This window comes from Papio anubis, chromosome 16 (genome assembly GCF_008728515.1).
Source record: "Papio anubis isolate 15944 chromosome 16, Panubis1.0, whole genome shotgun sequence".
NCBI lineage: Eukaryota > Metazoa > Chordata > Mammalia > Primates > Cercopithecidae > Papio > Papio anubis.
The window spans coordinates 47981994-48009765 of record NC_044991.1 but is presented as its reverse complement, the minus strand read 5'-3'; the positions used below and the strand labels follow the sequence as shown (position 1 = coordinate 48009765).

The window sequence follows — 27772 nt, the reverse complement described above, 5'->3', positions numbered from 1 at the left end:
GACTTTGATGACAAACTTCTAGCCTCTAAAACAGAGAGAATAAATTTCTGTTGTTTTAAGCCACTACTTTTATGGCAATTGTTATGGAAGCCCTAAAAAACCATCCCATTTCATAGACGCCATAAGAGTTGAAGGTAGTAAAAACTTAAGAGCAATAGTTCGTTTATTGTTTGAATTCATCATACCACATAGGTGTTTTGCTGCTGCTTGTGAGTGACAAATCAACAGACGGGTACAAAACTGTACCATTAAGAAGGCATCATGTCTAGCTGGGGGATGTGTGGCTGAACATTCAGCCCATGAAGAGAGGCTATGCATTTGCTCTAAAGATTACCCGAATATGTACACATCTTTAATGATGCCTATGAGAAAATAAATACAAAAATAAAAATGCACATGAGAAAGACAAACTTACTGATAGAAAATGTGGAAGGCATTTCAGAAGCATTTGACTAGTGTACTAGAAATGGAAGGCAATCTATTATACAATCGTCTTCCAGAAGTCACATCAATACATCCCAACCACAGTGTGAAAGTGCTCCTTTTCCTAAACTTTTGCCAACAATAGTTATTATCTCTGCCAATTTAGTAACTGAAAATGGACTCTCCTTTTAAAATTAATATTTTAAAAAATCACTGGGGGTAGATAATATGTAGTCTTTCCATTTCCAGTACACTTGGGACTCAGAAATCTGAATTATATTTATTTATCCTGAAGAAATAATCAGGGATATGGGAAAACAATATATACAATATGTTCACTGCGTCGTTGCTTATATTAACACAAAAATTTTGAAAACAACCCAAAGGTTTACTAATACCAATTTATTAACTAAATTATGGCATAATCTTTTTAATTAAAATGCCTTCAGGCATTAAAAATGATGTAATATACTCCATTTACCCCAATGTGATTATTACACATTGTATGCCTGCATCAAAATATCTTATATACTCCATAAATATATACACCTACTAGGTACCCATAAAAGTTAAAAGAAAAATGATGTAATAACAGAATGCTTAGAATTATATATGTGTATGATGTTCATGACAAATTCAGTAAAAGGAATAGATTATAAAACAGAACATACTGTATGATCATCTTTTTGGAAAAATCCTTGCAGAAAACAAACTGAAAAGATACATAGAAAATGTAAACAGTGATTATTATCTCTGGAGACAGTAGGAATACACTTGACTTTAGTGTGTGTGTGTGTGTCTGATTCATATTTTCCCAGTTTTCTATTATGACATGTTTAACTTATAAAATTAATAATTAAAAAAAAAAAATCTTGGCCAGGCGTGGTGGCTCACACCTGTAATCCCAGAACTTTGGGAGGCCAACGCAGGCAGATCACCTGAGGTCAGGAGTTCGAGATCAGCCTGACCAACATGGAGAAACTCCGTCTCTACTAAAAATACAGAAGTAGCTGGGCATGGTGGCGCATGCCTGTAATCCCAGCTACTCAGGAGGCTGAGGCAGGAGAATGGCTTGAACCCAGGAGGCAGAGGTTGCAGTGAGCTGAGATCGTGCCATTGCACTCCAGCCTGGGCAACAAGAGCAAAACTTCATCTCAAAAAAAAAAAAAAAAAAAAAAAAAATTCTCCCTGGCTAGATGATCAACTCCTTGAGTCTAGAGACTGTGAACAAATTTCTGTGTTGTTTTTTCTCTTCTTACCACCAAATACACTTGACTAACCTATCTGGCAAACAGAAAGAGCTCAACTAATACTTCCCAAAATGAAACCACAATACTTGAAACAAAGTCAAGGTAGCTAAAAGAAGATGTTTATTATAAGTATTTTCTCAGAGAATTTTTAATAGGAGATTGTCAAGCTGTTTTATTTCCCTCTAAATTCACACTTTATTACAGGTAATATAGTATTCCATGACTTTTAGTGTGCCAAGTCTAATCGTCTCTCCAACAAAAGGCTTCATTTACATTTAGGAATAGTTTTCAGGGATTGCATTCCCTTTCATGAGTATTAAAGCAGCATATAAATCTACTTATAATCCAAATGTAGGCTAACATTGGGTTTAGGTGCATCTAAATTCAAAATCTGTAGATGATTGGCAAAAATTTCCATTATGGGATACCATAGTTACTAAATGGAAGCACTTAGCTACATGAAAAAAATTGTAAAGATATCAGATATTCAAAATTGACTTTTGCTTCAGATTAAGAGATAGCTTTATTTAGACAGCTGAAATGGGGCCTTGTAGGAGATGTTTAGTCTCTTTGACTATTCCCCAAAGATTATCAGGAAGAAATAACCTAACTAATCGTATGTTTTGTCAAGGCCTGCATTGATTTTTGTATATGATAATTTAAAATAACCTGCATAATGTATGTGACTGTAAACAACATTATTTTATTTTAAAGTTATCCAAAGAACTGCTCAACAATATGAACAACAATATGAAAATACGGAATACAATGGCTGATTTATGGGTACTTAAAATCCCTCGTCTACCATGTAAATGCCTAAGTAGCTTTGATAATACAAACTAAATGAGTTCAAGGATACCTATGATAAAAGATATTAATGTGATATAGTTTAAATATCTTGTGTAAAATACTTCACTTATATAAAGTGCTTCAGTCTAACAGTTGATTTACAATGTCTAACATGTAAAGACTCTCTAATATTGTACAAATAAATGGAGGAATTAAAGAGTAGGATAGCTATAAGACCAAATAAGTATTTGATTAAAAATTTCCTTTAATTTGCTTTAGCTCTCCACTTTTTTCCTTGCTGCTAAAATCCTAACGTCTTTTGATTAATGAGATGACAATTCTGTTGGACTCCTATGGTTCAATAATGTTTAATGCTACATGTCCTGAGAGTCCCACGAAAGTATTGAGCAACTGTCACTGACTTCATTCTCTTCAGCATACTCTCCCTTTCCTTTTCCACAGCTATCAGGGTTTCCCATTCTCTCTCCTGAGGTACTTCATAATGCAATATTCAGACCTCAATCTTACTTCAAGTCACAAAACACTGCCTTAGGCTTACCTTAGTTGCTATTTTTACTTATCATTTATTTCTGCCAAAAGGAACTCCTCTGAAATTATTTTCATCAACAATTTTCATTTCACATTTTATCATCTAAGTTTGAATGCTAATTTTCTTGAATTATAGAGGAAGGTTTTTTTTTTTCTTTTTTTTTTGTATTTTCGGTGTTTTCTGCTAAGGATTATTACAACTTTAGGAAACACAGAGGCATTTATAAATATATTTTAACTAATTTGTGATGTATTCAAAATAAGAGCATTAATGTTTCACCAAGGAATGTAATCAAATTTTATGGTAAAGCTAAAAATGATAGAATTTAAAAAATGGCTATCATGGAAAGTGGAAACCCCTAATCTATAAGATCAATTGGAGAGGTTCACTGTGTCACCCCTTCTTGGAGGAACTTGAAAAAAATGCAGGATAAGGCCAAGGAGAACCAGGACAATTCCCAATTCCTATGTGACACACCTTCTTCAGTGACCATTGTAAACACATGTGATGAAGAACGCTTCTTTTAGGTTGGGATGATAATAAAAATGTAAAGGCATGGCATCAAGAATGCTTTTTTTCCATTCATGTGACCAAGTTTTCAGTAAGTAATTTATTACAAATAAGCTTTCCTCCTGCCTTTATAAGATAGCTATTGCTGTATAAGAAAGTACACCCCAAATTTGACTTAAAACAACATTTATTATCTCACAGATTTTGTGGGTCAGGAACCAACCTGGAAATAGCTTAGCTGGTTTTTTTTGCTTCAGGGTCTCTCGTGTGGCAGGGCTATACTCATCTCAAGGTTCCATTGGGGAGAACCTGCTTCCAAATTCACTCTTGTGGTTTTCAGTTCCTTTTGAGGAGTTGGCTAGAAGCCTCCCTCAACCCTTGCTATGTGGGCCTCTCCAAGGGACAGTTCCCAACATGACAGCTGGCTTTCATTGAGAGAGAAGGCATCAAGAGATACATTCATCTTTTTACCACCAAATATCAGAAGTGACATCCTGTCCCTTCTGCTGTATTCTATTCATTAGAAGTTAGTCACTAGGTTCCACCTACACCCAGAGAGTGAACTGACAGGAAATGAGATTATTGGGAACCATCTTAGAGGCTGCCTACCACATATAAAATACATCCCCCCTACTCCTCAGATCCTCAAAAGTTTCACTTTTGCATTACATCAGCTCAAAGTTCAGAATCTCATAATTGGAATCAAGTCAGGGTGATCTCATAATTGGAATCACCCCAGGTTTCCTCAGGGCATAGTTCTTTAAGTACGGTTCCTGGAATACAGTTGCTTTCCATCTGTAGACCCATGAAACTAGAGAAAATTGATCTACCTTCTACTCACAGCATAAAATTATGCATAAGGCATAACCATGACCATCACTGTAACATTCTGTCCACAAAGTTGGGAAATGAGAGACATAAAGGAGTCACGAAGTCTAGCCTACACTCAAGGGGAGGAAATTATGCAAGGTCTGAAACCAGGAGGTGAGGATCACTGGGGGCCACCTTAGAGGCTGCCTATCACTCTGCCCTTCTATTTGATTCTAATAATAAAAGAAGTAAAACCTTTGATAAATATTTTATGAGACTTCAGGTGGGGCTGATATTTAATATATATGGATGGCATTGCTGTTTGTATTGCTAGCTTTTTCCTTTGGCTCAGAGGAAACATTCTTTTTGATTACAAGAATATTGGAGGAAATGGTTGAACAATTCTATTTCTCTTTATCATGGCTATAGATCTGATCATTGACTATTAGGTTGGTTCGTTTCCCCAAAATTTCCAAAATGTTTTCCTAAAGTTTCATATAACATTTGTTATAGCTCCATGCTTATTCATGTGGCTGCCTTCTATATTTCTGCTTCAATTTATCAATACATCTTATATTTGCATAAAATTCAAGTTCCATCCCTTGGGGAAACATAGTGTCTCTATTTTGAACATGGGAGCTTTTGTAGTTTCTTTTTCATACTATTGACTAGAGAAATAACGTCCCCTTCCTTCATGCTGCTTTCTGAAGTCCTGGTAGAATACTCCTCATTTTCCTTCCTTTTTCTATCAGTCTATAGTTCTCAACCAACAATTTTGCTCTCCTGGGAACATTTGGCAATGTCTGGAGACGTTTTTGGTTGTCACAACAGGAGTGTGCTACTGGCATCTAGTGTGTAGAAGCCAGGGATGCTGCTAAATAAGCTGTAATGCACAGGGCAGCCTCTGCACAACAAAGAATTATGGGGTCCAGAACATCAATAATGCCAAGGTTGAGAAACCCCAGTGTAAAACAAACCAGTTCTTCCTCCCACTTTAAAAATGAAGACATTACAGCGTTACTTTAGCCTTGGTTACTATATAAATCTTTTTTTCCCCCCAAAAGCAAACATTTCCCCCAAATAACAAAAATGTGGAGTTGAGATATAAACTACAAATTGCAGCAAACCAGGTTCTACTCAATTATCTAACCACTGAAGAATATAGCCTGAGATAAAGGGCACGGAGAAAAGTGAAATTTTACTCAATGTGCAGTTTGAATACTTCTTTTGATTGAGCAATATATGCTGAAAGTTTTGTGACACTGTGAGATCTAGTTTACTTTAAGCATATGTAATTACTACTAACTAGAAAATATCTACAACATGTATATCCAAACTAGAGCATGGATTAGGAGTCTTTTTATTTGTTTGCTCTCAAAATGATGCCAAAATAACAATAAAAATTTAGAACAATGTACAGCAGTCACTATAGAATCCCTAAGATAACTATAATATTTTAAAATAAATAATGCTTCATATTTTTATTATTTCATGGCATTTCTATTCATGAATCACCTTTTTTCCTAAATAAGTGTATCTATAATTTTATGAGTCATTTGTCCAAATATGTAGAACAGGTCTTTGGGAGAGAACAAATACACTCACAATTTTTCTTAATTGCCACCAGACTAGTTTATTTGTTTCTTTCGTAATACAAACATGCTATTCTCTTAGTTTTTATCTTCAATAACATATGAGAGATCCAAAATCAAATTGGCTGTCTCTACAGCCACCTGTAGGCCACTAAGCTTTGCAGTCAAACAGTCCAAGGTCAGGTTGCTGGCTGAGCCCACAGCTTCAAGTGGAAGGCAGGTTTGTGGCACAAAAGGATGACGTGTGCTTCTTAAGAAAGACCAGCTGAGTTCTTCCTGGCTATTGTATAATCCACAGCCACAATGTGAAAGCAAATCTGGCCAGTTAGCAACACAGGGAGAATCTGCCTGAACTGACCAAAGGTGTCCATACTTCATGTCAGTGAGAATTTCGCCTCCATCATGTTCTAAAGAGCCAACAACAGATTCTAGGGCACTGCAAAATGCTTCAGCAATTAGTTGAAGTTCTGTTTGAGTACATTCATCATCTTTGAGAATGCTTTTGGGGTCGTTGTGAGTCTAAAGAGTAATAAAAACATTGAGAACACATATAAAGCAATTAATATAAACTGTTTAAGAAAAATAAGATACTGAATCAAAATCTTATTCCTAAAGTTACTACTTACTTTCATTTAATTTGGGGTTTGGTACAATGCTAATGGGCTTGTATGGGTCAGTCGGCCAGGCTGCAAACCCTTAACTAGGTTGGTTATAGTAAAAATGTATATACTGCCAGTCATGTTACCAGAATGGGTGACTCAGGATGACCCCATCATCAGCTTATTCTGAATGAGGCGGGGTAGTGCCTCTTTAATACATGAAGAACAAGGCATAATGCATGTATTACAGGTTTCTCTGCACACAGGAGGAAGTTCCTGAAGACTGATGTCTCAAATGATGTACTTATTTATCTCTGCAAAATGTTTGAGATTTGTTTAAAATGAGAATGCACATATTTTTATTTGGAAATCATGATGTAAATTTTCACATCAATGTTTTAAAAAGGAATATTCTTCTCTTTAAATTAATGAAAAGGTAGTAAGACCATAAACTGTCTTCTGGTTTCACTATTTAAACAAGTTTATCCTAGAAATTCCAAGATAAAAAGAAAAATTAATATTTAGCCATGTACCACATACCAACGCTTCAGTCAATGACAGACTGCATATACAACAGTGGTCCCATAAGATTAGAAGGCCATATTTTTACTAACCTTTTCTATGTTTTGATATGTTTAGATACACAAATACCATTGTGCTACAATTACCTACAGTATTCAGTACAGTAACCTGCCGTAAGGGTTTGTAGCCTAGGAGCAATAGGCTAAACCACATAGCTTAGGAGTGTAGTAGGCTCTACCATGTAGGTTTCTGTAAGTACACTCTATACTGTTTGCACAACCATATTGCCTAATGATGCATTTCTCAGAATATATCCTTGTTGTTAAGCAACATGTCTGTATTAGCAAACTAACAACTGAATGATGGTTTAAAAAATCCATATCTTAACTGCTTAAAAACAGTGACTACTTTCCGACTCAAGACACCTTCTTCCTGCAAAAAACTTTCTCTAGTTTACTCAATTCCATTTCAGAACACATTATTGTCCGTTCAGCACCAATAGATTGGCACGAATTTTGTTTTCCATAATGTATATTCTGATAACTTTTCATGAAAGTGCTTTATCTTCAAACAGATTCTAAGTTACTTGGGGAGGGACAGGGCATGTTTACCCAATGAATCGACTGCTAATATCTGGAAAACACCTATACCTTTTTGTATCCATTTTCAAATAAAGTAGGCCAGTACTTATGACATAATCAGAACTACAATGCACTAAACTTATCTGAGAGCTGTCAGGAAATGGAGTTTCCCAGACTAATCAAAAAATTCTATTTAGTAGAATTAATAAATAACATACATAAATACCAATCTTAAAATTAGAATCTAATATGTGAACTGCTTAAATAAATGAAACTAACTGTTTTCTTGACGCTCTAGAAGATACTTAAGTATTCTGTAGAAACTTGGCCCTTTTGTTTGTGAACATCAATTATTACTGTATTGCAGCAGTTGAGATCTCTAAGAGAACTCCCAATAACAGGATGCTAGCTTCAACATGCAGTACATGTAGACAATACTCAAAGAACGTGATCATTTGCTAAAATATTATTTTTATAATAAACCATTGTAATAAAGATATTACCTTATATTTACCTTGTTATTTCCCTGAAGTGTTTTGGATTATGTATTTTATTTAGACTACTGAAAAATTCAGTGTTAAAGGCTACAATTTTACCTATATAACAAACCTATACATGCACCCCTTAACCTAAAATAAAAGTTAAAACTAACAAACAAAAAGGCTACAGGATATTATGATTTTGGATTATTATCTCATAAAACAAAAGTTGCTGAGAATTCAGGTAATCCGAAGAGGATTATCTTATGTACCTTGTGTCTGATATATGCAGCCAGATGAGTTTCAGTACAGCCACCTCCCAACAAAGCCCACGGTTCCTTGAGTGTTAACTGCAGGACATGCAGTGCCGTCTGACACGTGAGCTAAGAAAAACCCCAAATCATCAGAATCAGACATTCACATCATATACACACACAAAAAGTCATGCTCTCAAAGCATCACAGTGAATACAAAGAGTATAATTTTAATTGCAAAAGAACAAAACTTGTGCTGTGCCAAGGTTGTCATGTGATTAAAACATTCTGAATAATAAGGTTTAGAGATTAAAGGAAGATACTTTAGTCAGAAGTTTGTTTCATGGAGCCAGATTAGTATTTTCTTTCGTATACACTTAGCTCTTCAAATTGAGACTGACAAATATATGGCCTCAAAATATCTGGGTCAACAAGGTTTGCTGGCACATCCACTAAAAAAAATTATTTCAGTCTAAATAATAAATTTATTTTGAATTGTTTTGGAAATAATACAGTTACATCCCAGCAATAATAAATAAAAAAAACCCACACAGACCTTTAACATTTACTAAGGATATATCCTTGAGCATACATGAATCTTTAAAACTTGTGACCAATCCCACAGATGATCATTTCCCTTGTATAAAAGTTGAATGTATTATTGCTGGCAGAGAACAGGAAACTCTGCTAAGCAGTGGATGATGGGTATTGACTGCTGAACTCATTTTCCAAGTGAATTATTCATACACATTAGCATCAAAGACTACACAATTCAAGTTAATTTCTTAGAAAAGTTCACATGTCAACGGCCTTTTAGGTTTCTTGTCAATAGTAGAAATAATAAATGGCAACACATGCCAAAATTATTATAATGCCACAGGCATTTAAATTAGCTTACTTGTGACTCTGCATCAGTCATTTTAATTTTTGCTTTCTATACTACCTAGGGAAGCTACGAAAAAAAAATTCATAATAACTGTTGAGTGACTAATTCCTCCCTCAGCCCCTGCATATAGAATTCAAAATTCATTACCTACCTTCAGCTCATCCCAGGCAGTGTCATTTCTGTTGCACAGAAGCAAGCTGCAGATTGTTGCTTCATTAGGGATAAGATGAAAAAAATGTTTGGAGCCAAATTTTGCAGTGCACACATCTTTCACACTTCCATAACTATTAGGAGATATTGAGCCTAGGGATCCAATAGGCTGTGTTCCTATTTTTTAAAGATTAGAAAATACAAGATGTATAAGCAAAGGTGGAGCAAACAACCATTTAAAAGTATATTTATTCCTAGCCAACATAAAAGCCCCATAAGCATATAATTTAAAATATGAAATATAGGATAAATAAGATGAATCTCCCTAAATTGCTAAGTTATATTCTGCTACTAAAATGATATACAAATAAAGTAAAGCAGAAGTTATTTTGGTTTACAGAGTTCTTTGAAAATCTGTTAGAAGTCATTTTGTACTCTCTTCCCAGAAAAGGGGGCATACAATTTTGCATACATTTTCAGGGAGTTCAGAAACCCTCAAAGCCCACTCAGGGATTAGAGACCCCAAATTAAGAACTTCACTAATTTGGATTAAGGGTGATGTGAGGTGAGAGGCTATTTTTTAAAGGAATTATTATTTTCAATTTAAAATAAATGCAGCTATTCAAATGCTTGTGTAGTTGAATTCCTTCGGGGCTCTACATAGTGAATATGTAAGAACTAGTTTTTTGTCTAGCAACGATTTATAAAATAGCTAACTGAATTATGCCAAAATAAAGTGACATGCTTATTTCACTGTTATTATTTGATATATTAAGTATTTTGTCCTCCTACCCGCACATGTAAAATAGTAAAGTTTTATAAGCCACAAGTAAAAATACGAATAAAGAAGTTAGGGTGACTTGAATTTTCCAAATCTCCAAATGTAATGGAAGTTATTTAAGAAAAGAAACCTACACCAAACTCCTACAAGACACAATACTAATTTAAAGTCTAAAGCTATAATTCTGAGCCATTCACCACTTTGAGCTAGTTTCCTTTTCTTTCAGACTCACCTATAAAAGATGGTTTCTTTCAAACTAATGGGGTTTAGTTTGAAAGTCTAAAATCTTGGCCGGGTGTAATTACATGCCTGTAATCCCAGCACTTTAGGAGGCTGAGGCGGGCATCGCCTGAGGTCAGGAGTTCGAGACCAGCCTGGACAACATGGTGAAACCTGGCTAAAAATACAAAAAGTAGCCAGGCGTGGTGGCAGGTGCTTGTAATCCCAGCTGCTCGGGAGGTTGAGGCAGGAGAATCGCTTGAACTCCAGGGACGGAGGTTGCAGTGAGCAGTGAGCCGAGATCGTGCCACTGCACTCCAGCCTGGGCAACAGAGCGAGACTCCATCTAAAAAAAAAAAAAAAAAAAACAAGTCTAAAATGCTATGAACACTTCCAGCTCAAAAAATTTATAGAATATAATCACTAAACAATTTCACTTATTTGAATATTGTTTACTTCTGAAGTCTTCAAAATAATGAATACTTTAAAAAAGTGATCTAAGTAAAAAAAGCCAAAATCTTAAATAGTGTAATTTCTTTCACATGGTGGGAACAACAGATTCTAGTGAGAAGACTGGCTCTACTGCTTGAGTCACTGGATGCTGTCACTCATGTCATTTAACTTTCTGCCTCTGTCACATGAGAGGCAAGTGGGGATAATAATGCATACTTCACAAATAAATCAAATGTTAAAAATGCTCCAGGCCGGGCACGGTGGCTCACGCCTATAATCCCAGTACTTTTGGAGGCCGAGGTGGGTAGATCACCTGAGGTGAGGAGTTCAGGACCAGCCTGACCAATATGGTGAAACCCTGTCTCTACTAAAAATAGGAAAAATTAGCTGGGCGTGGTGGTGTGCACCTGTAGTCCCAGCTACTAGGGAGGCTGAGACAGAATTGCTTGAACCCGGGAGGTGGAGGTTGCAGTGAGCTAAGATTGCGCCACCCCACTCCAGCCTGGGCGACAGAGTGAGGCTCCATCTTAAAAAAACAAACAAACAAAAAAAACAACAAAAAAACCAAAAAAACCTCCGTAAGCTGCAATACGTTTCACATGTGGCACCCATCCACAGTATCACCCATTACACAACCTATATCATTAATAAATAGGAATTTTGTTTGAAGGCCTGAAATGAGGTAATGTTAACTTAGATACACCAGGGGAGATAGGTAAGGCCAAAATCATACTTCATCTACCTAAAAGTTTACTTGTGCCACGTACCTGGTATAGTTTTCTGCCTCTTCTTTTTCTCAAAAGGTCTTTGCTCCCAAGACCCAGGACTAAAACTATGGCTGTAAATGCCATGCTTAGGTATATATTGTGGGCTAGTGTGGAAACCCAGCCCCCAGTTACAATATGGTTTCTATGGGAAAATGTTTTTTCTTTTTTTTTTGATAGGGAGTCTTGCTCTGTCACCAGGCTGGAGGGCAGTGGTGCAATCTCGGCTCACTGCAACCTCTACCTCCTGGGTTCAAGCAATTCTCCTGCCTCAGCCTCCCAAGTAACTGGGATTACAAGTGCGGCCACCACGCCCAGCTAATTTTTTTGTATTTTTAGTAGAGACGGGGTTTCACGATGTTGGCCAGGATGGTCTCGATCTCCTGACCTTGTGATCCACCCGCCTTGGCCTCTCAAAGTGCTGGGATCACAGGTGTGAGCCACCGCCCGACCCTTTTTTTTTTTTTTTTTTAAGATGTGGTCCTGCTTTGTTGCCCAGGCTGGACTTGAACTCCTCGGCTCAAGCAATCCTCCTGCCTCAACTTCCCAAGTAGCTGGGACTACAGGCATGTACCACACCTGGCTAAAGAGTCCCATATTTTAAAAATCAATCTGGAAGACCCAGTATTTACAAGCTGGAAATTGCCAGATTCATGCAAAGCTAGTAGATATTTAAGGATATCAGTCTGACTTACCATACCAACAATGAGTTCTAAGGAATTATTTCCATTATTAAGAAACTTCTACTTTGACAGTCATTTGAGTCTTACAAAGGTAGGACAGTAACCCAGAGATACTATGTATTCAACACTGGGCATACATAAGGCTCCTTTTTGATAATTTATACTAAGACTTTTTTATTAATGAACTTTAACAATGGTTTAAGTCGAATAACTTAAAAATTGGAAACAATGCAGACTAAATGATCATCTTTCTGAGAGATTGTCAAAGCAATTAAAGGAACACTGAAAAGTAGCTCAAATTAGGAACTCTTCAGCTTGTCATTTTTCTTTGGCTCTAACAGGTCTTATATTTGCTTTTAATTTGCTGCGTTTGTAAAATACAGTGAATTTTTTTGCCTATTGTAGTTCTGTATATTAACAACTATATTTCAGTCAATTCAACAAACACTTTAGAACACCTACTGTGGGTCAGGCCTGTAATAGGTGTTGAAAGTAAAAGATGATCTTGGTTCTCAAGGTCAGCTGGAAACAGTTTTGGTATAGGTAAAACAGTGGTGCGTGTACATCCCCCTCCCATTAGAAACAAGTACTTAAGCAGAAGTACAGAAGTTTGTTGCAATTATGATAAAGTGAAGAAAAAGGGGCATTCTAGTTACAAAATCATTTTCTAAATATAACATGATTTAAGAGTTTTGTGAATTGAGGCTGAAGAATTTTGTGCAAAGTATGAAAGACCTTAGGATTATGAGGATGTTAGACTTTTCAATAACCTGTAAAATATTGGGGGGTCAGATTATGATATGAAAATGGCTATAATCAACTGCATTTTTAGTATGTGAACAATACAGGATCTTTTTCAGAAACCTCTGATGCCAGAAATGATACTGACACATGCTGTGTCAATTTTTCAAGATGTTAACAGTGACACAAACCAAAAATATCTCTGCTCAAAAAAGTGTGATTTATTAACTGTAAGGGGCAAAACCAAGAGTGAGTTTTACCTGTCATTTTAGTCAGGGGTTCCATCAGAGTCACTCCAATTCTGTCTACGGCAATAACACGATGCATATTGAGAAACTGCTTCAAAGATGGATGTATAACTTTTTGGCACAGGACAAGATCTACATGGTCACTGACTAGCTGCCTTCCTAGGTTAAGCAGCTGGTCCAGGACTGCATTTTCAAGAGAAACCCCATAACTGACCACCACAGTTCCTTCTCCAGTGTCAGAAATGTCTCCGGATAAAGTTGTACAAAAGAGTGCCACCTTGAGGGCAGTTGATTTTTTGATAGGTAATAGCCTCATTAATTGAACTTCTGACATTTCAATGAGTATCCCAGGTAATACAGTGGAATCTATAACTCTTTGATCTTTTAAAGCTACAATTAAACTCTTTCCTAAAATGATGTGGCCTTCAGCATTTTCTGGAATTGTCAGCAAAAAGGCTCTCAGAATCAAAGCACTGACATGCTCTGTTTCCTCTCTGGTGAGCATACAGGCAGGTTTACTTGTTAATATACTGCGAACCAAACAAAGGAGGATCTGAGTACTACTAAAGTCGACTGGGATTCGACAACCACAGGTCTCGGACTTGAGATAACTGATGCAAAGACTCAAAAGATGTTTATTTAATCTAATGACAGTGGTGGGTGTCAAGCCTAATCTCTGAACATTTTCAATCAGGTTGCAGCAAAGAATGGCTGTGAATAAGCCACAATCACTGAAGCTTGACACATGATTCTGCACGGAGGTTGTCAGGATCTTTAAAATGGGATGTGTGACCAAAAGGTGACTGAGCAGGGCTGAGGACTGTGAGGTTGTGCACACGTAACCTCCAAAGCCATTGTGCAGCTGCTTCAGCCTACCTGAAGGGCCATAGCATGATGTTACGATCCTTTTCAAGACAGAAAGTGTGGTCCTGACTCTCTCAGATGTCAGTGGTTCACTCTTACACAATGATGGCTTCTTAGCTTCCAAACGAGACATCTTACTTCAGGTGGTAACTAGTGAAGACCGTTTTTATTTTGTAAACCACATTTTTCTATTTATTCCATTATCACGTTTTAACATTAAAAATTATTCTTTAGGAATTAAAGTATGAATATGCAGCATTGTGGCTATAAAATCAAAGAGTTCAATGTTTATGAAGCTAATCAGCATATAATGGTTTCACGACAAATTAGTAATTCCAAATATTTATTTTACTTCACTCTTCAATACTCTTTTGTTTGCTTTGAGACTGAGATTTTACAGACTGCTTTGCAGACCTCTGTAAAACGTATGTTCCAACATGGACACTTATGAAAGATATCCCAGCTACAAGAAGCCAGTTCTTTCTAATCCAACTGGTATTTTTCATCTCTTCTTTCGACATGAAGCTCAGATTCAAAGCCGCTTCTTTATCTAAGAAATAAAAATAAAACATTTTAGAGAAATACTTCCCAAGCATTTTGTAGACTGCAGTTTAATAATTTATTCTAATGCTCTGCTGGCTTTTTAGAAAAAGAAACTACTAACTGGCATAAACCTCCCGAAAATGAGAAAAGTAAACCAACTTTGACTTAAAATTCCTTTATTCTTCAATAAGTCCCCTCTACAAGAAAAAGTGCTTGTACTTCAGTGATTCTGTAAGGCACAACAACATGGCTAGAAAGCTTACAGCAGTTATTTGAATATGGCATGCTTCTAGGAGAGAAATGCTACAATATAAAACACAGAATTAGGTCTCTGAGTCTTTTTTTTTTTTTTTTTTGAGATGGAGTTTCGCTCTTGTTGCCCAGGCTGGAATGCAATGGCGCAATCTCGGCTCACCACAACCTCCGCCTCCTGGGTTCAAGCAATTCTCCTGCCTCAGCCTCCCCAGTGGCAGGGATCACAGGCATGTGCCACCATGCTCAGCTAATTTTGTATTTTTAGTAGAGACAGAGTTTCTCCATGTTTGTCAGGTTGGTCTTGAACTCCCGACCTCAGGTGATCTGCCTGCCTCTGCCTCCCAAAGTGCTGGGATTACAGGCATGAGCCACTGCGCCCGGCAATCTCTGAGTCTTAAAAGAGGTCCCGAATATTTTTATTCTCCAACATCAAGATTTAATATTATGTTTTTATCTATAATTGTGGTTTGCTTGGAAACTTTAGGTTTGAACAGAAGTGCATTTACATCAAGTCCTGTTTATAAATAATTATAAAAACAAGATAGCTGTTGGCATGTCTACTGCAGAAACTCACTAATGTATAGTCTATATTTAGCTGAATAAATCTGCACAACACATTGTACCAGAAAACAAACCATGTTTTAAACACCTGGCTAATGTCAGAGCTAATTTTCTATCATTTTACTTTATTAATCAATGACTTTCAGTTTTGGAAGTCCTAGTCTACTAATCCTCCCCAAAGCACTGGTTAATGACAGTACCAAAATGCAAAAACCAAGGGATATGCTGGATAACACCAACAACAAAAATAGGATCTGAGTTGCAATTCAATTTCAAAGTCTAAATATCATAAAATGTTGTCATCATATATCAAATGGACACATAGAAATACAATTCTAGTTTCCTTAACAAGGTAGTGTCCTTGTTAAAAAAAAGTGTGCCTTGAGGCATAAATTCCTGACACATTAATAATAATGTGTGAAAAGAACAAAAATGTTAGATCACAGATCTTATCTGTTGAGGCCTGGTGTTTTAAAGGTGTAATTATTAGTTAGTATTTCCAAGAATATGCTGAGTATGGTAGGGTCCAGGAGGGCATTTAGCATAAATGAAACAAATCTGTTTAGCCTACGGTACTTCCTAAAAGTAGGTTACAGCATAGTATGGTGATCAGACCCAAACCCTGATTTGAAGATGCGCAAAGAGGTGGGCAGAACAAGGGAATGTTATGCAAAATGTTATTTTGGTTACTGCTCCCGATTTAGTTAAAGGGCTGTAACCATGGCAACTGGGCCCAAATAAAGTAAGGGCAATAATGGTCAGCTTTCTTCCTGTGGTGATAAAGCTATTGTCAACTTTTGTGTGGCATGAGGAGGGAAAGAAAAATCTGTTTATCTATGCCAGGAACAGCCAAGGTACTTAAATATTTCAATGGTTATTTCAGATTCAGCAAAATCTGAGAAATACATTTAAATGAAACCTCATAGTGACTTCTATATGGTAATTTGCATGTTAAAACTTACACACACACACACACACCACAATAAAAACTATGATTAAGAAAATGGTTTTTCTAGTTAGAACATTTTCAATACTTAATAGTGACATGTAACTTTTCAAAAACAGAATGCTATGTTGGCACCTCTGTCAGTCTTACGGTAGTGAGACCAGTATACACATCTTCTGGCTAGTATTTCATTAAAATGACAAAGAAATCACTGAAAGTGTTAACGACACCCAAATCATTTTAAAGATGCCAAAACTTGTTGACCTGTAGTCACAGGTCTAGACTTGAACAAAAGAAGGTACAAAAAAGAGAAAAAAATCCAAACCACTGGAGCTAGTTTATAGAACATGTTTGGAAGTATCAGTTCAGCTCTATTAAAACTCTTTCTTCCTAAACAAGGAGCTCCATAATTCCAAGAGTTACCATCAGATGAATGGTCCTGACTATTCCTGGATGCAGAGGCTTAGCAGATGGGTCTTTGTTGTTGTTGTTGCAGTGATGGATAACTTAATTAAAATAACAGTAAAACTTGCATGACTGTCTTCTAAAGTAAGAGGTGCACTATAAAATATGATTTAAAGAAAATATAAACAGGTAAAAGTTTTTCCTAAAAGCAAATGGAGTTCTTTGGCAAAAAGACTGATTATAGGTGAGGTAAGAAATACACAAGGAAAGCTGGGGTCCTTTTCTGCCAAAAAGTAAGCATATATTAAAGACTACCTGGGTCATATCACAAGGACAAAGGAAAAACAACAGGAGTCAACATGGAGAGGATCCAAAATGGGACAACTTTAGCATTAAAAAAAAAATGACGACTGCAATAGATTAAGATAACTGAAATATATGCAAACCCACAGGTTCATACTAACACCAAAAACAAAAACCTTAAGCGGTTTGAGCACTCATTAGTATAAAAAGCAATAAAGGGAATTACAGAGATAAAACATTTATCTTGCTTTCCTTGTATAAATGCATTTTGGGGTAACTGAATGGTTGACAATGGAAACTTGTTCCAGCTAATAAATGGAGAAGGAATGTTAGAATTTGAGCAGCATCATTTGGCAGCCCCTAATGAAATAGTGTATTAGACCACATACAGTGGTTGGTAAATTAAGCCTAGGGACCACATCCAGCCTGCTGCCTGTTTTCATAAACGAAGTTTTATTGGAAAGCAGCCATGCTCATTAATTTGTGTACTGTGTATGAGTGCTTTTACACTACAACAGAAAGCGGAAGGGTTGGTACAGACACTATGTGATCTTCAAAGCCTAAAATATTTACTATCTGGTCTTTTATAGAAAAAAGTTTGCCAATTTCTAGGTTACAGCAATGATAATGAATAGTCGCTGATAATTTATTAAGTAAAAGATCATCTGGCCAACATGGTGAAACCCTGTCTCTACTAAACAAATACAAAAATCTAGCCAGGTGTGGTGGCAGGTGCCTGTAATCCTAGCTACTCCGGAGACTGAGGCAGGAGAATCACTTCAACCCAGGAGGCAGAGGTTGCAGTGAGCTGACATCGCCTTACTGCATCTCAAAAAAAAAAAAAAAAAGAAAAAAGGGGGGAACTTTATAATGGAAAGAAACACTGCTAACTTGCCTGTTAGTCTTAGCAACACTGGCTTGACGTAGTGGCTCTTGCCTGTAATCCTATCACTTTGGGAGGCCAAGGCAGGAGGGTTGCTTGAGGCCGGAAATTTGAGACCAGCCTGGGCAACATAGCAAGACCCTGGTTCTAAAAAAATTTTAGAACTTAGCCAGCTATGGTGGTGGATGCCTGTAGTCACAGCTACTTGGGATGCTAAGGTTGGAGGATGGCCTGTGCCCAAGAGTTTGAGGCTGCAGTGAGCTATGATACGCTACTATACTGTAGCCTGGGTGACAAATCAAGGCCTGTGCCCAAGAGTTTGAGGTTGCAGTGAGCTATGATATGCTACTGCACTGTAGCCTGGGTGACAAATCAAGGCCCTTCTCTCTCTAAAAAAAAAAAAAAAAAAAAAAACTAACACCACCACCATCAAAAGTGGATCAGACATTATATGTGAAACAACATGATTACCTAGGATCTATTCCACAGTACCATCTATGAAGTATTCTTGTTCAAAAAATAAATTAAAAAAACAAATGAAAGTAGTCTCTTAATATAAGTACAAGATTACAGGAAATAGGGGAGAGAGGAAAATTGTTAAAAGACAAGATGAGGAAGCAATCAGCCAAATTGAGAATGTGGGAATTTTTTTTAAAGGCAGATTTAGGAGGGGAATTGAAAAGAAACATTGTCTATCAAATGCAATATGTAGACCTTGTTTGGATCCTGATTCCAACAAACCACTTGTAACGATTTTTTAAGACAAATTCAGAAATATAAGCATGGCCTTGGGTATCAAACTGTAGGTAAAGAGTCACTGTTAAGTTTTTCTGGGTGATAATGCAAATGTGTTTGTGTATGTGTGTTTAGTCTTACTGTTAAAGACACGTACTAAAGGACTACATAGTCGAGCTTAAGATTTGATTTAAAATATTCTAGCAGTTCAAAAAACAGAGGAAAAGATGGATAAAAGAAGACTGGCAAAATGCTATCAACTATCAAAGCTAGTTGTGGCAAAATGCCGCTAACTATTAAAGCCAGCTGATGGATACCTGAGGGCTCAATACACCATCCTCTCTCTACTTTGTGGCACGTATGTAATTTTCCATAATGAAACTAAGAATAGAAAATAAGAGACAAATACAATGCATTTTTTGATGTACTTCAACTATTTGGAATTGGTGTTTAACTTACTCTAAATCTGGCTCTAACTTTTGCTTACTAAATGCCTGTTTAAATATCTGCTTCTGCTTGCTTGACAGGAAATGTTAGCCTCTAAAACTTTTTTTTTTTTTTGAGACGGAGTCTCGCTCTGTCGCCCAGGCTGGAGTGCAGTGGCGCGATCTCGGCTCACTGCAAGCTCCGCCTCCCGAGTAGCTGGGACTACAGGCGCCCTCCACCTCGCCCGGCTAGTTTTTTGTATTTTTTAGTAGAGACGGGGTTTCACCGTGTTAGCCAGGATGGTCTAGATCTCCTGACCTCGTGATCCGCCCGTCTCGGCCTCCCAAAGTGCTGGGATTACAGGCGTGAGCCACCGCGCCCGGCCCCTCTAAAACTTTTAACCATTGCTTCATTAGCATCTAAAACCTCTTACTACATTCACCTAATATTTTGGAGGAGATTCTTTTCTCAGCTCTATTTTTCCCCCAAGAGTATTTATTTTTGCACGACAAGAAACTACTTAATATTCTTCCTCCAAAGTTTGGCCATACCTGGCCTGCAAACTGTTATGACCATCTTTTTGTTCTTTACTTCTTGTCATAATTACAACATACATACATAATATAATGGTCTTACTACAGTCTGGAAGACTACATACATAAAAATCCAGCATCTAATAAATTCTGTGACTCCCTGCTCATATATATTAAAACTCTTCCTATAAATACAAATTTTATGTCCTAAAGTTACTCTTTTAAGTTTTAGTTAAGCTTCTATGTTACTATGTGGCTTTTTATATATAATAATTGTCTAATATATTAAGCCATGCTCTTCCACTTCTGCTTATGAACATTTAAAAATAAAACGCTGATTTAAAATATTGTTGAAACCAGTAATTATATCATAAATCAAAATCTCAGACCAAGGCTTATAAATAAGGAAAATCTTACTGAGGTTCTCCTTTTATAAAGAGCAGAACCTTACACTCATCTACCTTATGCCAAAACTTAGAGCATATTATTCACGTCAAGGTTAAAAAGTAAATTACAATAGAAAATGCTTTACAATTATAAGGTCACAGTTCTTTATCTGAAACTCCTTGGGCTAGATGAGTTTCATAATCCAGAATTTCTTAGATTTTATAAATACAATATAGTGTATATAACATTCATAATCAATATAATCATAATATAGTATAACGCTATATTATAGTAAATCAAATGCAACAAATGCCAATAAAATTCCTGCAGTGAAACTCAATTTTCATATTAAGTGGAATTAAAAACAGTAACCTCCCCCATTTATCTATGAGGCATATATTCCAAGACCACCCAGTGGATGCCTGAAACTGCATATAGCACTAAACCCTATATATACTATGTTTTCATCTTGTACATACATACCTATGATAAAGTTCAATTTATAAATTAGGCGCAATAGTCTTGTGCTTTGGGTACATTGTGAAGTAAAGTAAGGGTTACCTGAACGTAAGCGCAGAGATACCACCACAGTTGATCTACCCCAGAGTGCTACTAAGTGACTAACGAGCAGGTAGACAGACAAGGGAATGACTCACATCCTGGGTGGATGAAGTAGAATAGCCCAGGATTTCATCATGCTATTGAGAAAGGTGCATAATTTAAACTTTATGAATTGCTTATTTCTGGAATTTTCTATTTAATATTTTCAGACTAGGGTTGACTGCAGGTAACTGAAACTGAAGAAAGCCAAACTACGGATAAAGGGAGACAACTGCACTGCAAATTGTCTCATGTCAGTTAAGATCAAGTTCTGCTGCCAAAGGAGTTAGGATAAAATGTTTTGGTTTTGAGAACTTTTTGAATTTTGGAATTATGGATAAGGGACTACAGACCTGAATTATATAACTCCATCCTCTTTATTTCAGTGACTGTCAAAAGTAACAAATTATGGTCAAGCTAAAATAGTTGATGTTAACACATGAATACAATTAGTTTCGTATTATAAAAAAAAAAAAAGAACACTAATAGAAGAAAAGAATCTTGTACAAATTCAGACTTTTGTGGTATGTAATGGTAAGGAGTCAGGGGCTCCTTTGTACATGTTCATGATCCTGGTGATGCTGCTAGCAAAACTGCCCTTTCTCTTTGCATTCAATTGACTGCCAGGCAAGGGTCAAATGTCTCTGCACAACAAACTTTTCTAGAAAAAACTGCAGGATAGTACAGTGGGTCATAATAAAAACAACAGGTAACTTGCCAATTTAGGCTTTTCCTTGCCAGAGATCTAACAGATCGAGTTTCCCATTGTTGGAATTTACCATATGATTAACCAACCAGATGAAATGGAACTTACCTAAAGATCGCAAGCCTGCTACTTCCCTTGGATTTGGCTCTTCTGAAGATTTGAAAGTCTCAGACTATCTTCCTCAGGAATGTCGTTGTTTTTAGGTATTTGGAAAACAGGGCTGCTTTTGATTCTGTACCACCCCAAATGTATGAGCCCAACTAAAGGGACCATAACAATCAAAACTTTGTAGTCTCTCCACAAGTTCTGAAGGCTCATAGTACTTCAGTATCGGTGTACCTAAGAAAAGGTTACAGTTAGAGGAAAAAACCCCACTAAAACCCATAACCTCCCTTTAATTACATTTCTAAATCACTACAACTAGCATGCTGTACTCTAACAAACGCTGACTGTTAAAGATTTTTAATTATAATACATTGCAATGTTAATAAATAAAAAGAGACATGTCGTTGACCCAAAGGGAGCAGGCAGTCAGCCTTGGGGAACTTACAGAGCAATACTGACTTTTCGGCAACAATTGTAAAGGAGCAACATTACCTGCTGGAAAAGCTATATGAATCTTTGAAAACATACATGCATGGAGCGTTCTTCAAATATATTAATGTTCTCTGAGCCACAATAGAGTAAGAGCCTTTTTTTTAAGTTATATTTTTAAAAAATAATTATAGGCTGAGTGTGGTGGCTCACGCCTGTAATCCCAGCACTTTGGGAGGCTGAGACGGGCAGATCAACTGAGGTCAGGAGTTCAAGACCAGCCTGGGCAACATAGTGAAACATCATTTCTACTAAAAGTACAACTATTAGTTGGATATGGTGGTGAATGCCTGTAATCCTAGCTACTTGGGATGCTGAGTCAGGAGACTCGCTTGAACCTGGGAGGTGGAGGTTGCAGTGAGCCAAGATCGTGCCACTGCACTGGGCAACAGAAGGAGACTCCATCACAAAAAAAAAAAAAAAAAAAAAATTACAATCACATTTAGTCACAATTTTAACAGAAGAATCAAATGGTAATCCACAAATATGCAGTAAGAATTTAGGTTCTGGCCGGGTGCGGTGGCTCACGCCTGTAATCCCAGCACTCTGGGAGGCCGAGGCAGGCGGACCATGAGGTCAGGAGATCGAGACCATCCTGGCTAACACTGTGAAACCCTGTCTCTACTAAAAATATAAAAAAATTAGGGGGGAGTGGTGGCGGGGGCCTGTAGTCCCAGCTACTTGGGAGAAAAAAGAATTTAGGTTCTATATTCTGACAGGATACAGTGACAGTGTTTCAACTGCAATTACAACAGCTAAGCATGGATTCCAATTGCAGTAAAGAACTTCTGGCTCGGATGCTATGAATTAGAATGAATTTAATGCCATTTCCACATTTATGTGCAAAACTACTGCATTTTAGAGTGTTTGCCCTGAATCACTAGAAACCCTACTTTAGAGGGTTATTATCAACCTAGTTTAGATAAAGAAACTGGGACTAGACAGTTGTCTAGAGTTACAAAGCTAGTTAGCTTTTAAAATAGACTTTTAAAAAAATTTTTGGAAAGGATAGAAGTAGGGCCCAGAAAGGCGCTATGTTTGATGATCTGTTGGGTTTGGGAACTTGAGTCTGGACAACCTCTAAAGACTCCTTATACTCTTCCTTATACTCTCAATAAGGACGGCTCCACCATCTATGAGACATGCTATGAACCTGGCTCAATTGCATCTCTGAGTTTTAGTACCATGAAATCTCCTAAATTATTTTTGTCTAAATGCCATTAGAAAAAGGTCTGAAAAGAATTTCTACTTACTCCCCCTTTTAAGACTAAAATACAATAGCACTGAGTTAAATAGACTGAACCGTCTCTGTGTTCTGTGTATACATATTAAAAATAATAAATAATAAAAGATGTTATCTTATAGCTATGAACATGTTATTCTTAGCATTATAAATCATTTCTCCCAGAGGTCTAAATTCATATTTTATAAGAACTTTGTTGCAAAATTACTAGAGAAAACATGACCTACTTTGTAAATGAAAGTATTTTATGGCCTTTTCCTTTTCTAACGTACTGTGGCATACTATATACTCTTTGTAACCTTTAGAGAATACACCTTTTATTGACATGCTTATGTTCCATTTTTAGAGGAAATCAATTACAAATAACTGTATCATAATTAAATTTCATTGTGAAGTCCGAAGGCAAAAGGCTTTGGGGATTTGAGGGCACAATAAAATAACTGGGGAGGAACTAGGTGATTTAGAGTAACGACGGAAGAATTCTAGTAAGGGCTACTTTTTATAGGAGGGACAGAGGCTGCACCAAAGTCAACTGGCCTGTGTTGACTGACATATGGCATTTTTGTTTGCAAAACACCTTAAACTAAAGGTCTAGAAGATATTGCTATTCATATCCAGTCTCAATACGTGAGGTGACTTTGGCACCTCTGTTACTCTCAACATGAGGTTATCAAGTCACATTACTTTTAACAGCCATCTCTGTCATTCCCCATTTACTTCTCCATGATCATCAACATGTCACCCTTTTCCTGAACTATAAACTCAAGAAAAAAAAACCCTAGCTTATATAAAAAGAGATTAGGGCCAGGCGCAGGGGCTCACAAGTGTAATCCTAGCACTTTGGGAGCCTGAGGTGGGCAGATCACTTGAGCCTAGGCAGCGTGGCAAAACCCATTTCTACAAAAAAAACAAAAATTAGCCGGGCATGTTGGCGCACGCCTGTAGTTCCAGCTGTGTGGGGGGACTGAGGTAGGAGGATCACTTGGACCTTGGGAGTTTGAGGCTGCAGTGAGCTGAGATAACACCATTGCACTCCAGCAGAGGTGACGAAATGAGACTGTTTCAAAAAAACAAACAGCAAAAGAGACTGAATAGGATAAAAAGATGTAATAATAAAATGGAGATTTGTAACTCAAGAGCTAAAATTAGAAACAAATTAAATGATAATCTGTAACATCAATGTTTGGGAAAGTGTTGTAATATTCTCTCCAGTACAGTGGTTAACAGCATGCAATGACACAGTTATGAACCCTCCTTGAGAAGAGTGAAAATTATATAGGGTTAGCTCCCTATAATACTTAGTGAATCTTTGGGTCATCTCCCAGTTAAAGATAAAAGAAATGCACAATTATATGTTTACTGTGCTTAACAGTCTATTATTCTTCCCATTAGGATAACTTAAGGATCGATGAATCTTTTTCTAGATTTAGGTTTAGTTAAACCTGGAAATTAGTATCTATTTTAACTGAAAACTCTTTATTTGCTAAACATCACTGAGACTCAGTACAGTATTTCCTGGTTAGTAATGACACAGACTGATTTAATGATTAATTGCTTTAATGTTTACTGAACATCTACATGTCCCCATTTCCTCAAATTCTCCATATCTCATATATTGATTTGGCTAATGGGGGTGAGAGAGAGCAAGCAACTATTTTCTGACAGATAATTCTGTTGTCCTTTGAAAGGCTTGGGAAATGATTAGGATCAGTATGAAAGGGCTTTTTACTTTACAAACTATTTTTAGAGTTTTCATTTAATTCACATAAAAACAGTAAGTATCACACTGTACATACAATAGTCCACTTTCACTGAGCAAGATGGAATTCAGCACTTTAAAATGACACTGGCATATAGTGAGACCTCATCTCTATTTTAAAAGAAAAAAAATATTAAATAAAAAGAAAAAAAAGGCCAGGCACAGTGGCTCACACCTGTTACCCCAGCACTCTAGGAGGCTGAGGCAGGGGGACTGCTTGAGCCCATGAGTTCGAGACTGCCTGGGCAATATAAGTGAGACTTCATCTCTATTTTAAAAGAAAAAACATATATTTAAAAAAAGTGACATTGGCATATAACTTTCAACTACTTCATTTCTTTCACTTAATAGTGAACAATTTCCAGTACACTGCATGTATTCTACTATCTGCATAACCTCTTGTCAGGGCAAGACACATTAGACCTTACTAGACATTACTAGCAAAGTTCATTGCTAGTTTTACAAAAAAAAATAGTTTTCAAATTTTATATTTGATATGGTAGTTAGCGAGGTAATGTGTTATTTACTTTGTTTATAAACTTTTGCAGAGCTTTTACTTACAATCAAACATATTTTGGGGATACAATTTTAATTTAGCACTTTTTTTCGTCTTAGTTCCTCTGTGGTTTTTTATAAAATGAAAATTAGGGCTGGGCACAGTGGCTCATGCCTGTAATCCCAGCACTTTGGGAGGCAGAGGCAGGTGGATCACCTGAGGTCAGGAGTTCAAGATTAGCCTGGCCAACATGGTGAAATTCTGTCTCTACTAAAAATACAAACAATTAGGCTGGTGTGGTGATGGGCGCCTGTAATCCCAGCTACTCAGGAGGCTGAGGCAGGAGAATCACTTGAACCTGGGAAGCGGAGGTTGCAGTGAGCTGAGATCACGCCATTGCACTCTAGCCTGGGCAACAAGAGCTAAACTCCTTCTCAAAAAAAATAGCATACTGTCCTTTTCTAATAAATATAGTATAACCTTACTTTTTAAAGTTAGCAAATATAGAAATAAGGAAAAGAGAGCTAAAATCTTTTGGGTGTAACAAAAATGTGATCATGATACACAAGCTGTTTTGTAATATCTCTTCCAAAGAATATAACATTATCATTTTTAAGAGCTATACAGCATTTGATTGTAAAGGAGATATCCTAATTTGACCAATCTGTGATTGAAAGAAATTTGAGATTTTTCAATGCTTTATTGCAAAATATGCTATGGCAATATTTATGTAAATACTCCAGAGTCCATGCTCAAAGCCTCTATGTGCTGCTTTTCAGAATTAACACATTTCTTAAAAATTAACTCATTTTTTAAAATGAACTTGACAACAAAGTTTGTAAAACCTTGAGTTTTAGAAAGGTTCATGATACTGAGAAGCAGGCAGACCGGGAGATCCAATTTGTCAAACAAACTTAAGCTGTTTACAGTTTGCCTTGAGATGGTCCTTCCCTCAAAACACTTGGCAAGTCATTCCAAGTGGCATGGAACTATCTTGTGGATACCAGAGATTCTGAGTCTAAAACAAAGATTTCTCAAGAATAAGCTCAAAATGATCAGATTCGATGAGCAGTAACTGGTTAATCCCTAAAATAAGTTAGTGTTTGATGTTCATTTATTGAACTTTTCAAGTTTGGAGCAAAGCAACAAGAGAAATGACACATCTTTTTTCCCTTCCTTACCCTCTAATGTACTTGCCACTGCCCTTTCTTATCTTTCTTTCCTGAATCTTCTTTAAACATATTTCTAAAAAAAAACTCCTTTAGGATAGAGAAATCAAGACATGAAATGAGATTAGTAAAGTTTAGATCAAGCAAAATAGAGTTGATATTTATAGTTTCATTCACTAAAATGTCTTTTGTTAAGTTTAGAAAAAGTTTAGAGGCAATCTTAATGTGGATTATACTTTTTCATATTCTTCTCTCAAAAATACGATCTTAAATTACTCAAAAGTTTCATATTTTTCATTTTGTTTTGCTTTCATAGCAAGTATATGAGCACATTTCATAAATGAAGAAACACTAAATGTTTGATTCTAAGATTACTGTCAGTTAACTGTGGCAGTCAATTTACATTGGGAAATCTTGGCTAGCATTCTACTAAGCAATTTTTCAAGTCAAGAATTAGTGCCCCAGCTTGGGCAGTACTGTCAATCAGAATTTCCAGTGTGTGATCATGGATGGGGGGAACATTTGGAGGGCGTGATGCACACTCTTGAGGATTACTGAGGTCAACTAGCTTGGGGCATCATGCCTGGCATGTTCGTTTTTTGAGACAGAGTCTCACTCTGTTGCCCAAGCTGGAGTGTAGTGGTGTGATCTTGGCTCACCTCCACATGCCAGATTTAAGGGATTCTCGTACCTCAGCCTCCCAAGTAGCTGAGATTACAGGAGCACACCACCATGACTGAATACTTTTTGTACTTTTAGTAGAGACAGGGTTTCACCATGTTGCCCAGGCTGGTCTCAACTCCTGGTCTCAAGTGATCCGCCTGCCTCAGTCTCCCAAAATCCTGGGATTACAGGTATGAGCCATGCGTGCCCCCTGGCATGTCCTTGGCTGATTTTCATGTCAGGTATATATAAAAGGTTAACAGCTGTCATTTCACGTGTCCAAAATTAGAGGGCATCTTACAGTTCTGGAGGTAAGAAAAAGAAAAAAAATTAGAGGGCAAAAGAGTCTGTACCCTCCAAAAACACATCCATGACCTACTAACGGTTGAGATTAGCTGGGCTAGTTAAGTTTTCTTT

General features: G+C 36.8%; 1 protein-coding gene across 3 annotated transcripts in view; it reads right to left on the bottom strand.

The window, feature by feature from the left end:
- Window positions 1-5939: 5939 nt before the first annotated feature.
- Window positions 5940-27772, bottom strand: part of MKKS (McKusick-Kaufman syndrome) — a 29422-nt gene continuing 7589 nt past the window's right edge. For 2 of the 3 annotated variants that reach the window (XM_031656549.1, XM_009216550.3), the window contains exons 2-5: window positions 13297-14698; window positions 9397-9572; window positions 8378-8488; window positions 5940-6443 (exon numbers count right to left, since the gene is read on the bottom strand). In XM_031656549.1, coding sequence (XP_031512409.1) covers window positions 6003-6443; window positions 8378-8488; window positions 9397-9572; window positions 13297-14281 — 1713 coding nt within the window. In that variant the 5' untranslated portion in view covers window positions 14282-14698 and the 3' untranslated portion in view covers window positions 5940-6002. Of the gene's footprint in view, window positions 6444-8377; window positions 8489-9396; window positions 9573-13296; window positions 14699-21539; window positions 21771-27772 lie in introns of all 3 variants that reach the window. The other variant, XM_003905075.4, reaches the window with a different exon arrangement.